The sequence below is a fragment of the Rutidosis leptorrhynchoides genome, chromosome 3 (assembly GCF_046630445.1).
Source record: "Rutidosis leptorrhynchoides isolate AG116_Rl617_1_P2 chromosome 3, CSIRO_AGI_Rlap_v1, whole genome shotgun sequence".
In the NCBI taxonomy this organism is placed as follows: domain Eukaryota; kingdom Viridiplantae; phylum Streptophyta; class Magnoliopsida; order Asterales; family Asteraceae; genus Rutidosis; species Rutidosis leptorrhynchoides.
In genome coordinates this window covers 649,962,421-649,976,185 of record NC_092335.1, presented here as the reverse complement: position 1 = coordinate 649,976,185, position 13,765 = coordinate 649,962,421, and the positions used below count along the sequence as shown (strand labels likewise).

General features: G+C 33.4%; 3 protein-coding genes and 1 pseudogene across 3 annotated transcripts; 2 read left to right on the top strand and 2 right to left on the bottom strand.

Moving 5' to 3' along the window:
* Positions 1 to 2,996: 2,996 nt before the first annotated feature.
* LOC139902462 (xyloglucan endotransglucosylase/hydrolase protein 2-like) lies at positions 2,997 to 4,684 on the top strand. Its single transcript, XM_071885085.1, has 4 exons — positions 2,997 to 3,195; positions 3,396 to 3,496; positions 3,971 to 4,164; positions 4,291 to 4,684. The coding sequence occupies exons 1-4, from the start codon at positions 2,997 to 2,999 to the stop codon at positions 4,682 to 4,684; spliced, it is 888 nt and encodes a 295-aa protein (XP_071741186.1).
* Positions 4,685 to 5,053: 369 nt separating this feature from the next.
* On the bottom strand, positions 5,054 to 9,569 carry LOC139899177 (uncharacterized; annotated as a pseudogene).
* A 231-nt stretch (positions 9,570 to 9,800) lies between these two features.
* Positions 9,801 to 12,213, top strand: LOC139899175 (putative pentatricopeptide repeat-containing protein At3g25060, mitochondrial). The gene has a single exon (XM_071881998.1). The coding sequence runs from the start codon at positions 9,801 to 9,803 to the stop codon at positions 11,565 to 11,567; it is 1,767 nt and encodes a 588-aa protein (XP_071738099.1). The 3' UTR covers positions 11,568 to 12,213.
* Positions 11,782 to 13,367, bottom strand: LOC139899176 (uncharacterized). The gene is made up of 2 exons (XM_071881999.1): positions 12,898 to 13,367; positions 11,782 to 12,390 (listed from the first exon to the last, which is right to left on the bottom strand). The coding sequence occupies exons 1-2, from the start codon at positions 13,175 to 13,177 to the stop codon at positions 12,020 to 12,022; spliced, it is 651 nt and encodes a 216-aa protein (XP_071738100.1). The 5' UTR covers positions 13,178 to 13,367; the 3' UTR covers positions 11,782 to 12,019.
* Positions 13,368 to 13,765: the final 398 nt, after the last annotated feature.

Below are 13,765 nucleotides of genomic sequence, written 5' to 3'. Positions count from 1 at the left end.
TGCCATAAACTGAATACACCAGGATCAATATATTTTTCGTTAACTACCATATGTATTTCTGGTACATTTATATGTGTATAATGTAATCCAGAACTAAGTCTTGGCAGTTTTTCAACCACATGACTCTTGTCAGTGATACTTAAATATTTCTCATTTTCTGTTGTCACTGACTGATAATCATACCCGTTAAGGTATATGTCGGAGAAACTCAATAAATTTCTGCTTGACTTGGGAGAAAATAAGGCATCATTTATTAAAAATTTTGTACCATTTGGTAGTATGAAATTTGCCTTTCCTATCCCTTTTATCAAGTTAGCAGGTCCTGATATTGTATGTATAGTTCCTTCCGTTGGTTTTAGATCAATAAAATATTTCTCGGATTTAAGTATAGTGTGTGTAGTTCCACTGTCTGCTATACAGAGATCTCCACCACTTGATTGATGTTGTATTCCAGCAAAATTCATATTGAACTTCATATATAAGAAATAAATAGTGAGTACATTAATATTACACAATATTTTAAACGCAAATAGATAGTACTGAAACATTTAGCAAACATAATGACAAAGACAGACGATATTAAATCGTTTATTTTTCAAAAAACACACAACTTAAACATTCAAGAAATCTTCATATAAATCAGATGGTTTCTCAGTGACTGTTGGATCAATATTATCCACAAAATTTACTTCCTTTTCTTTACCTTTCAGCGAATCCTGATACATCTTAACAAGATGTTTAGATGTTCGGCAAGTATTAGCCCAGTGGCCCATTCTACCACATCTGTAGCAAGATTCTTCAGAATTTTTAGAAGAATTTTCTTCAACATCTTGTTTAATGGGCTTGTTTTGTGGTTGATATTTATATTTTCGTGGATTACTATTTCTTTGACCACCACGGCCACGACCACGACCACGTCCACGCCCATTACCATTACCATAAGGATGGTTTCTACCATAGTTATGGCTTTTGGCATGATGATGGTGATGGTTATTATAACCACGACCTTGCCCGCGTCCTTGTCCCTGTTTATAATTATTTGCAGTATTTGCTTCAGGGATTGCAAGTGTACCAGTAGGACGGGATTGCTGATTTTTCATTAATAGCTCATCATTTTGCTCTGCAACTAAGAGATATGAATTAAGTTCAGGATATGTTTTGAACTTTAGCATTCTCAAATTTCTTTGCACTGTGATGTTTGCAGCATTCATTGTGGAGAAAGTTTTCTCCATCATGTCTGCATCACTAATTTCATGTCCACAGAATTTAAGTTGTGAACATGTATTATACAGAGCTGAGCTGTATTCATTTACTTTCTTAAAGTCTTGGAACCTTAATGTTCTCCATTGTTCCATTGCAGCTGGAAGTAAAATTTCTCTTTGATTATTGAATCTGCTTTTGAGACCTTCCCATAAAACATGGGGATCTTCTACAGTCACATAATTATTTTGTAAGCATTCATCAATATGTTGATGAATAAAGCAACATGCCGTAGCTTGTTCTTTTTCAGAACAAGTGTTGTTTTCATTTATGGTTTCAAGAATGCCCATTGATTTAAGATGCATTTTTACTTTTATAACCCATGGCATGTAGTTGTTTCCAGTTGATTCTAAAGGAGTAAATTTAAGCTTTTCCAGATTCGACATTTTCTATTATCAAAAATTAAAACAAACATCATGATAAATTAGAGTCAATTTATATTCATAAGTATATAAACATTAAACATAAATTTAATATAACATAAATGATAAGTAGGTGACAGTGTCGACCATGTGTAAGTAATCATAAATAAATGTTATATAACAAAAATATAAATATTAGTAAACATAAATGAAAATTTGGTGACAGTGTCGACCATATATTTTTCCAGGTGGTATAACCGACCTATATCATTCTGGTGGTATAACCGACCATATATCATTTTGGTGGTATAACCGACCATATATCATTTTGGTGGTATAACCGACCATATATCATTTTGGTGGCAGAGCCAACCATATTTAGTATTAAGATTATCGTGCTGATAACGTGTTATAATTCAGTAGGCTTATAACTACCTTTAGTGGTTTGATTCTTGATGTTATAATTCAGTAGGCTTATAACTACCTTTAGTGGTTTGATTCTTGATGTTATAATTCAGTAGGCTTATAACTACCTTTAGTGATTTGATTCTTGATTTAGAATACTAATAATGAAGTGTAAGAACAAAGATGATAATGGAGAGAAAGAAAGAAACACTTTGTAAGTGTGAGAAATGGTGCAAGTTTAATGCTTGCATTCATGAGTATTTATAGCCTAAAATCTCAATATAAAAATACATACTTTGTGTACCAAAATTGACTATATGTATACACCAAAATTGACTATCCATATCTATATTATTATTATTATTATAACACGGCGTAATTTTTTCAAACATAAAAGTACAGAATAAAATGGCCTACTACACATCCGTCAGCTTCCGTCTTTGTATAACTCCTTCCTTCCAAGGACAGATGGAAGAAGCTATGGTGTCATATGTTCATATTAAATACGATCCAAAAACGAAGTCAAAGACATGCACTGAGAGTACTCTAAAATGACAAGTTTTTCAATAAAATTGTAAATTGTTTTGAGCGGAGATGTTGATAAAAAGAGTGTCGTTTACATATAAAAAATACGAGGGCACCGATGAAATATACTTATATTTATTAGGAAAAAGGCAAAAATAAAATAAAAAGTGGGTAAGCCTAAAAGTTCAATTCAAGAAAACGACTTCAAAAGAATATTTTTTGCAATGATAAATATTGATATTAATCTTCCTATAATAGCACATATAAACAGAAAAAAGTAGTTCAAACTAACAAAGTAATTCCAAACTAGCCCGATGATGTAACTGTGTTATGGGCATAACAAGAAATTAAAACCAAATAATTTATATAAAATGTAACATTTGTGGCTTATATAAATCCTAATAACTCGTAAGTTACAATAGCAACACAATGTGTACTCATAAAATGGGTGGTCGTCTAAGGATGTTATTGATGTTCCTCACCTTCTCTGAAATGTTTTATTCACTTAGTGCGAGTTTGAAAAATGTCACTACTACGAAAAATACGCATTTTAATCAAAATTATTATGTAACATGGGGAAAAGATCGTTTTTTACCTTTTAAACATGGACAAGAAGCTCAATTGTCTTTAGATCAATCTTCAGGTCGATTTTGTTTTGTTTATTCATAAAATAAACTTTTAGTCTATTATTAGTGGATTTATAGAAATTCCGCTTTTCCTATATAAAACGTACATTTTACCACTTTATATGATTGATCCAGATAATTATCTTGTGTGAACATGTTTTTTAATATACACATTATTTTTATATTCTCTCATTCATACATATGAATATGTTTGTAGGGTCTGGATTTGCTTCAAAAGAATTTTTTGGATCCGGGTTCTTTCAAATGAAGATTAAGTTACCTGATAAGGATTCTGCTGGCGTTGTTACTGCCTTTTATGTACTCATACATACTCGTTTTTTCTCTTTGCGAAAATATATAGTTATGTTGACCGTTAATATTGAAGCGAACTATCTTAAGATAATCTAGTGAATGCGATTATGAATCATGATAACCTCATAAAGGTCTCAAAATTTTATTTTGAACGTCGAATTAGAAAGCTCACTTGGCTTATATGTGAGCTGGCCAGGAGAATGATCAGAAACAGTCAATTCTTTAATTTGGTCCCACAACATTTTATTTGCAACACTATAAGTGTTGAATACTTTCCAAACCTATAGTAGTATGGCGTACATGCAAAGTTTTGTAAAAAGGTTATAACTTCTAAGGGAACACTTTACAACTTACAAGTTTTAGTATTTCTTATATAAGATAATGATTCATAGATGTTACATATATGAAATCACTAGTTTAGATACATTATTCTTTTTGTTATGTTGCTTCACATAAATTTGTCTAACACACACGATGCAGTTGAATTTAAATGCTGGTGTTCATGACGAGTTAGACTTCGAGTTCCTAGGCAACAGACCGGGGAAAAACATTGTGTTACAAACAAATGTATTTGCAAATGGCCGAGGTGGTAGAGAGCAAAGAACCCTTCTTTGGTTTGATCCCACAGCAGATTTTCATTACTATAAACTCCTATGGAATCAACATCAAATTGTGTAAGCACCAATCTCCTATTTTTTAGATTCATGAATGCTAGTTGAAGTTTACATATTACATATTAGATATATGCACAATTAACCAATGATCATATATTATATAATAAATCTCGATTCTTTTGCCAGGTTTTATATAGATGACATTCCAGTAAGGGTACATAAACATGACAAGATCACAGGTGTAACTGAGTACCCTCAAAGAGCAATGCAAGTGGTTGTAAGTTTATGGGATGGGTCAAACTGGGCTACTGATGGAGGAAAAACTAAAACCAATTGGTCCAATGCACCATTTCAGGCCCATTTTCAAGATTTTAACATTGATGGATGTCGTTCAAATCCCAATAATCCAAACAAAGACTGTTACTCCTCAAAATATTGGTGGAACAAAAAGAATTATTGGCAATTAAACTCTCATCAAAAGAAACAGTATATGGATGTGAAGAAAAAGTATATGAATTATGATTATTGTACTGATAGGGCTAGGTACCCTATCCCACCCCCAGAATGCCTTGACATTTGAGGGGTAATTTAGAAATATTATACTACGTACCAAGTTTCGAGGTTGGGTCCAGTTGTTCTTATGTTGAAATACATTGAAAAGCCCATCATCTACTCTATCAATATAATTGAAGCCATATGCACTTTATTTAAGTATCAAACTAGTCATCCATGAAAACACGAATTTTAAAAGTACCTAGTTAACTCTACAAAATTAACTAGAGATTGAACTGCTCAGGTGAAAGAGTAAAAGACAAAATTTAAGACATCCTATGATCCTGTCTGTTAGAATAATACTGTAATAAATACAAACATAAAGACTGCGCTAGCCAATGTAGCAAGTATAGATTACTCAACATCAAAACTAAAGCTTCACAGTAGGAAGAATAAAATTCGGAAAACGACAGTTAAATTGGTTAGATGTTTGTGTGTACATTAAACGTTACTTTCATTTAAGTCTAATCGGAATGCTGTTTTGTATCCGCTATCCAATTTGCATATTTCTTGCTTTGTTGTTTATATCTTTTGATCTCTTTGACAACCGCAAGAATCACATGTAGCAATAATGGCAGAAAAAAGGGCTGTCATAACAGAAAAAAAATGTTAAGCAGTTGATGTTGAACTGATCAATAATTCATAAATGTAGCGTGAGTAACCATGCAAAATGGTTGTATAAAGCTGACCCATCAACATTAATTGTCCTTTTTTAAAGTTTTTAACTATACTTGGTGTACTAATTTTCATAATGTCATGAGTTAAAAAGAGAAACTAACCGAGTAGACAGCAAACATGTGCTCGAATGAGTAGTAACTGACAGACATTACGGATGGGTGAAAGAATGCGTCCTCAGCCAAAGATCTAGCATGCCTCGAAGAAACTGCCAAAAATATAGCACATAAAAAGACATTATTATACAGTCACTAAAAATGACACGTGAAAATAAACAAATTATTATAAATTAAATGTACCAGCCAAAGCATAAAAAATGCATCAAAAATGCCTTGTGAGGCATTTTCCTGAGCTAATTTAGCAGCCTCAAGAGAAAACTTGACCTGTTTCCCGATCTCATCCTTAATTATCATTCTTGGTAGTGACTGGACCTGCATGAAGGATTATTAATATTAAATTTATCCAAGATGTTTAATTGAAATTCATATGGTAAGTATCAAGACCTAAAACATACTAATCTTGAAAGTGATCCGAGGGTTGTTCCGCATTGTCGAAGATTATAACATGCATATTGCCTAGCCAAAGCATCTAGTTCCCTGTACATAATGACAGAGAAAACTTATGATGATTATTCCTAGGTGGCAAAACAGTATTCAAAATGCATAAAGCCACATAAATTTCTTTTAATCCAGAATCAGACTATTTCTTTTAGTAGAATAGTTTTTAATCATATTTAAAGAATTTAATTATTTATAACATTCAAGAAAAGAAATGAGCCATATATATTTTGTGTGGTCAGCCAACCCAAATTGAACCATACCATAATCACCAGTTTTGACCAATTAAGCATCCACACTCGAACCAAGCTATAGATATAAAAGAAAATGATAGATATATTCAACCAAGCGAATCAAAAAAAGATGATAAAGAAAGGTAAGACAATCATTGTCGATAATTAGTTAATTACCATTCTGTAAAGCCTCGTTCACTGGACAACAGATCATATGTCTCTGATGCACCCTTGTAGAAACCAGTGGATTTTAAACCAAATAGCTGTCGAAGCTGACCCACAAAAACTTCAAAAATCTGATTAAGTTCCTGTTTCATGGTCAATAACACCAATTCTTGTTAGAACATACATACCTCCTGAATTATACGTAAGACATTTTACTTGTTAGATCCAGTCGTTTGATGAATCGGGTTACAATCATCTATAAATTATACTTTGCAGATTTGTGTTTAACCTCGGAAGAAACTTTACGCCTGAGTGGGTGCATGCTATTTTCATTTTCCAAACATTTGGGAGGATTCAAAACTACAACACCACCCCATGTCTGCAATATATAACACGTAAGGATATCAAGATTTTTAAAATGTACTGGCAAACAAAATAACAATGATTTAACTGAGTAACATGTTCACCGGAGATATAAAGCCATTTGTGACCGAAATATCTCCATTCGGAAGCTGTAACTTGAGTGGACATTCATTTGCAGAAGGTATATATCTGGAAAAGTAAAGAAAAACAAATGCACACAACATTAGAAAATTACAATATTTACTACTACAAACCATCATCAAACGACCTAGAAAACTTCAAGTTTCCAATTCATAACAAGTTCTTTTATTTTGGGTATACTCACATTTCACCAGATCGATTTTTTTTTTTTTAATGTATTTTCTTCTTAGGGAGGTTTAGATTTAATCGATCAAGAAAAACAACTTGAATAGGCATGCTATTAAGTAAAATTACTGCAGATAATAATGTTTCCTAGCTTCTTTAATTTTTCGAAATTGTCATAAGTGATAAATTTAAGGTGATTTCAAGTTAAAGAATATACACTACAAATTGCAAAATCTTTGATCGTCCACCAGCTGCAATGGAAGTATCCAGGTGCCATTCATTTGAATTCACCTACATAAAGTAAACATACCCACTTACAAATATTATATGTGCACCACATATTATAGAACACACACAAAAGGAAAGTGAAACATCGTTCACGCACATATGCTTATATGTGCATCATCATGCAAATAAGACCATCAGGGTCTTCTATAATCAACAAACATGAACTGATAAAAAGAAAACTGAATTCTCCAAAGAAGGTCCCAACATCAAATCCTGTAAGTATCAACTCTTTGGGGGCACCCACCCCTACAGCCACAGGTTTGTCTGCCAAGTCAACATAGTTGACTCGGGCGGGATTTCCCTGACTAGCCTAATAAAGAATATGATGTAATACCAGATAATGATAAGCCATCCGGTAGCCTACACACGTGCCCCCTAAAATATCTAGGCAGTGCCACGTCAGCCCGCGAGTTTAGGAAAGTTTGTTATACACACAAGTGGTACGTGTGCCACCTCACCTACTCACATAACAAACTTTCCCGCCTATTAATAGACACCTTGGGTCATTTATTTGAAACGCACTCAATCATCGTAAACTTACTCTGCCAAAATCACATCTCAAATACAAGTTTACTCAATTTCGATTGAATTCTGATCATCTTCATCAGTAATCATCACCTCGGATATTAATTACTTAGTCTAATTCAGTAGATTAATCGATTAATTGTTTTACACCCTCGCAATCTCTCAGATGCCGATCGAGTTTGCACAATGGCCAAAGATAAAACAATCGATCAATCATCTTTTTCTCAAATGAAGCACTCATACTTGTTACTCGAAGTTTTAGGTTTGATCATATGGCGTTGTCTAAGGATTTGAACGATACGACTGTCTCTAAAAGTAGTTCGGCATCAAAAGCAGCAGTTTCAGAAGCGGATCAAACTAAGAAGAGTTAAACTCCATTGATGAATGAGAAACCTATTCCTCAGGGGCAATTTGGACCAGTTGGTACTACGAATCTGGAGTATGCTGAGGAAGGTATGAATGTGTGTTGCCGGATAGGATTGTTATTCCGGTCACATTAAATACATAAATATTTTACAAATGATAATTTTCACAAATACATTTCAACTTACAAAAAACGGAAGATCTGAGGTCCTAAAGATGTGGCTCTCTTGTTCAGCATCCCAATAAGAATATGAAGATTTTGGAGCATGATACAAAACCTGCATTAACATAAATCTCATATTTCATATAAATTGCAAAAACAAAACCCTTGTGAAGCAGCATGAGTTTTGCTAACATCCTCATGATTAGAAATTATATATATTACCTGACTTTCAACACTTATATTCGCAATAGGGCCCAATGACTCAAGTATAGGGGCTAGAAGTTTCTCATCTACCTCCTTAAAATCCCTACAAAGTATAATCATATACAGTGATGCATCAAAGTAATATGAAATATTCATGTATACTACTGTATTAAGCTTCGTACCAATCATAAATCCAATCACGCGGATCAGCATTTAACAAATTGAAAGACAGCACAATTTTTCCGTTAGCACCAACAGGCATAAACTCCCCTTGAATACTTCCTTCTTCTTTTGCACCACTTACAAATATCTTCACAAACATCTCCGCCACCTTCTCCGCCACCTCATCAACTTCCGAAACCCTACCAACAATCCAACCGTGCCTATACTTACCCACCACCGCCCTAAACCTATCACCATCACCACTATTCACAACCACAACATAACGTAAATACTCCTTCCGACAATATAACGTAAATACTCATCAAAAACCTCATCATGCTGCACATTCTCATCAAAATCAAACTCGCATACAGCACAATTGTCACCAGAATCTAAACTAACGGTAACTGTGTAATTATTTTCACAGGTTCCACAAACGGAACTGCTGTCAGTTAACTGTGACATATGTTTACTGATTAATAACCCTAGGTTTTCATCATTTGAAGTAATCTGATCAAAATTAACAAGCACTGCATGAAATTTACACGGATATAAAAACGTATTTGAATCAATTGAACTCGATAGTGAATCGATATCGCTAAACGGAAGCGGAGATCGATAGATCTCTACTGATTTAAGCAACCATGGCAAACCTGTGCACAAATAGATATAAATTTACCTTTGTAGCAATACGATAAATATATACATAGAAAGAAAGATTGGTATGTGTATATATAAACCTGAGAGGAAGGAGAAGAAAACCGTTAGGGTTAAAATGAGACGCTTGAATCCAGGTTTTGTATTTCGCATTGTTTTATCGTCGAAATTTGATGTTTCTGAATTCGAACTTATGTATTCTTGCGATGGAGATGATGATTCAGTTCCCATTGTTTCTGTTATTTCCGCCATTGATGGACCTTCGAAACTCTGTTCAGCTTGTCACTGTATAAAATTCTCTAGTTTGAAGACTGGACAGAGTACTCTAAAAATGATGCAAATTTAGCCCTTACACTTTTCAGTTTAAGAACTTTTAGTCCCTATAATAGTCCATACCGATTTAACGAATTTATTGGCAGTAATAACTAGTTCATGTTGCCAGATTAAATTTAAATCCTGATTCTAACGCGTGTATGTATATGTATGTTTTCCCAAAATAACATTAAATCATTGTTCCTTGCATGTAAAGACACCACCTCCGTTGCAAAGATTCATGCTTTACTTATAACTTCAGGGTATATTTACAGTGCAAATTGCAATACCCAACTCATATCAGCTTATTCTAGAACTGGGGATATCAAACTTGCACACAAGCTGTTTGATAAAATTCCTAAGAGAGGTATAGATGTTTGGAATGCGATGATAATGGCTTACTCTCGTAAAGATTGTCCTAATGAAGTTATTAATCTTTATAAAGAACTAAATTTGGAAGGAATTAAATCTGATAGCTCCACATTTACAGCAGCACTTAAGGCCTGCACAAGCATGATGAATTTAGAAATGGGTGAAGAGATTAGAATGCATGTGATGGATTGTGGGTATGACAATGATGTGTTTGTAGCTTCGGCCATGTTAAACTTGTATGCAAAATGTGGGAAAATGAATGAAGCAATGAAAGTGTTTGAGAAAATGAAGAAAAAAGATGTTGTTTCATGGACTATAATGATAACAGGGTTTGCACAAAGTGGGAGAGGTGAAGAAGCTATAAATGTGTATCGGCTTATGCAAAGGGAAGGCATAAAAGAAGATAGAATTGTGATTTTGGGTTTGATTCAAGCTTGTGCAAGTGTTAAAACACCAGAAATAGGTCTTTCTGTTCATGGGTATTTAATTAGAAGACATGTTTATTACATAGACGTAGTAATTAAAACGAGTCTCTTAGACATGCATGCAAAAACTGGAAACTTGGATCTTGCGTCTCGAGTTTTCAGATCAATGGACTACAAGAATGTAGTTGCTTGGAGTACTTTGATTTCTGGTTATGCTCAAAATGGGATAGTTACTAACGCACTAGACTTGTTAGTAGAGATGCAATTATTTGGATTTAAACCAGATATGGCTTCCATTATTGGTGCACTTTTAGCTTGTTCTCAAATTGGGTCTTTGAAACTTACAAAATCAATACATGGATATGTTATTAAAGTGTTGGTTTTAAATCAAAATGTGGGTACGGCGTTGATTGACGCGTACTCAAAATGTGGTTCTCTTACTTATGCACGTAACCTGTTTGATGAAATGTCCCTTAAAGACTCGATCTTGTGGAACACGATGATATCTAGTTATGGGATTCACGGTTATGGGCATGAAGCTCTTTCGATGTTCTACAAGATGTTAGAAACAAAATCAGAACCAGACGAAACAACTTTTGCTTCGTTGTTGTCAGCATTAGGTCATGCAGGTTTAGTAGACGAAGGTAGATCATTGTTTAAGCTCATGGTTTGCAAACATAACATTGAGCCAACTAATAAGCATTATGTTTGTATGGCTGATCTTTTGGCCCGTGGAGGACACATAGAGGAAGCTTATAATCTGATTGGTTCGATGAAAACGGAACCAGGGTTGGCTTTTTGGGCTGCACTATTGTCTGGGTGTCATAACTATGGTAATTTTTTGATTGGAGAAATGGTGACGAAAAAGATCTTGGAGTTGGACCCGGATGCTAACACAGGGGTTTATGCGTTGATTTCGAATTTCTATGCAAAATCAAGGAAGTGGAATCAAGTAGCTGATATGAGAAATGTAATGAAAAGGAGTGGGACTAAAAAAGTGCCTGGTAATAGTGTTGTGGAAGTCAATGGGAAGCTTCATGCTTTTGTTATGGAAGATAAGAGCCATTTTCAATATCAAGAAATCTTGAAAATTTTGGAAATGTTGGATCTTGAAATGACATCATCAGAGGAAAAAAGATAACTCAGTTTTGAAATTGTATATGGTAGATTATTTGGGTTCGGGTTCATCACTGATGGGTCAGATGGGTAACAAAAATTGTTCAGTTAAAAAGGGGAACGGGTTGAAATTCACCCAAATTGTATGTTCAATGCTTATAAGTTATAATCCCGGAACTTTGTTTGGACTATAAATCAAAAAAGATTATACTGGTAGTAAATCTTAATCCTTGCAGTAACATAGTTTTCCAGATTGATCAGCAGTAATTGTATACAAAAAGTTCACTCTTTTAAGTCTACTAAATCCTCAACTACATAGGAAAACAGTAGACAAAGAAGTCAGCATCCATATCAGTATCAAGATACACTACCACAAATGAGCTGGAGTCAAAAAGAGAAAAGTCAACAACAATGGTCAAACTAATAACCTGAAGTGAATCTCAAAATTTTCAATTGGTTGGGTCTAAAGTTAACGATTTAACCCCTGTAACCCAAAGCTTTGGCTTGAAGAATTTGATTTTCTTCAAGAAGACGATCGTATTCAAGAAGTAAATCGGCAGATTGTTTCTGTAAGGATGCAACATGGGCTTCTGCAGTTTCAACTTTTTTATCTTTTTCTTTAGATTCCAATTTGATTTTTTGTATGTTTTCTGTTAATTTTGAAATCTCTTTCTGCAGTTGTGTGATTTCTTCTTTTGCTTTTTGTTCATTTTCTTGAAGCTGTGAATTTTCTCTGGTTAGTTTTTCTACTTCTTGTTTTGATGAACCACCATTTTTTCTCAAATTGATTAGTTTCCGAAGATGATAGTGCATTCGATCAATTAAGAAACCAAGATACAGAGAAAATCCTGCAATTAAATGTAAAAATGGCTTAATAATACAATGAGCCAAAAACAGGTTCAATTTCTATAAACTGCAACATGAATATATGCAACAGACTAGGAATAATTAAGTATAGATATGGATTATAATCACACAAAAAAAGTGATATAGCATTTAATAGTATAACAAAAATATGCAGGCTATGAATAACTATATGCCTAGTCTTATCCTTTATTGTTTTTTGATGTTTGCTTACAGTAAGTGGTAGTCTTCCTTTATGCAAACCAAATTTATAACTTATACAAACAAATCTCTAAACAGCCATCAATATATGAAACTAATAATGTTTTAACCACATACTTAAACAAAACTACCCTGAAAACAGAATTACAGAACTCCATAGCCAATAAAGTTAAGTTTTTTTTTTATCATGATAAGATACTAAGGAGTAAAAACTAAGCTACTAAGGGGCAACTTTAGATAACATCTACATGAATGAACATGAAAAAAAATAATGACATATAACATTGTACCCATTAAAGAAGCCTCCAGCAAATGAGTCCTCCAAAGAACCTGATCCATTGGTGTCATAGTACCAATTTTAGCACCCTTATTCTGGATTTTAACAATACTAATCCAATTTGAGAATAAAATCACACACATTGTACCAGCAATTGTCAAAACAGTTCCTTTTCTCATCTTAACTTGATCTATACCATTCATCACCAGCTCTCTTAATGGACCAATTTTCACCATTAAAAGAAATGCTACAAATGCCTCAGCAAACACAACTAAGAACAATAATTGAGTCATCTTTTATGACTTACCAACCAAAAACTCCGAAATTTCTACACTTTCAAGTAAGAGAGCAAAACTGAATGAAAAAATAAATTCAACAATAACCGTAAATGCTTAATTGAAATGAAAATACTGGGGAAAACTTGAACCGACTTTGCTCCATGTTCAAGAAAAATACTGGGGAAAACTTGAACCGAATAAACTGAGTTGGATTTCAATCTTTATTAGAACACCTAAAATCCCAGTTCAATTTCGGCTAAATAAAAGTGGTTTAGCATGTAAATCGTAAAATGAAGATGAAATAAAATATATAATATAAGATAATAATAATAATAATAATAATAATAATAATAATAATAATAATAATAATAATAATAATAATAATAATAATTAGGGTTATAGCTTATAACCACATTTCCTCATTACAAAGTAATTCTTTTTTTGTTGTAAAATTATGATTTGGGAATTGGGTTTCAATCTTTGTTAATAACTTTGAAAAACCCAGTTCAAAGATTCCAAATTAGGGCCAGGATCTGAAATGCAAGTGGTGTAAAGTGTGAGAAGGAAGAAAAATTCGTACAGTGAGTAAAACACATTTGTTTG

Bases quoted from the DNA above. Each gene is read 5' to 3' on its own strand.
- LOC139899176 (XM_071881999.1), bottom strand. From the start codon at position 13,177: ATGACTCAATTATTGTTCTTAGTTGTGTTTGCTGAGGCATTTGTAGCA. The intron at 12,391-12,897 runs GTACAATGTTAT...ATTTAATTGCAG, and splicing joins GCTGGAGGCTTCTTTAATGG to GATTTTCTCTGTATCTTGGT.
- LOC139899175 (XM_071881998.1), top strand. From the start codon at position 9,801: ATGTTTTCCCAAAATAACATTAAATCATTGTTCCTTGCATGTAAAGAC.
- LOC139902462 (XM_071885085.1), top strand. From the start codon at position 2,997: ATGGGTGGTCGTCTAAGGATGTTATTGATGTTCCTCACCTTCTCTGAA. The intron at 3,497-3,970 runs GTACTCATACAT...CACACGATGCAG, and splicing joins GCGTTGTTACTGCCTTTTAT to TTGAATTTAAATGCTGGTGT. The intron at 4,165-4,290 runs GTAAGCACCAAT...TTCTTTTGCCAG, and splicing joins TGGAATCAACATCAAATTGT to GTTTTATATAGATGACATTC.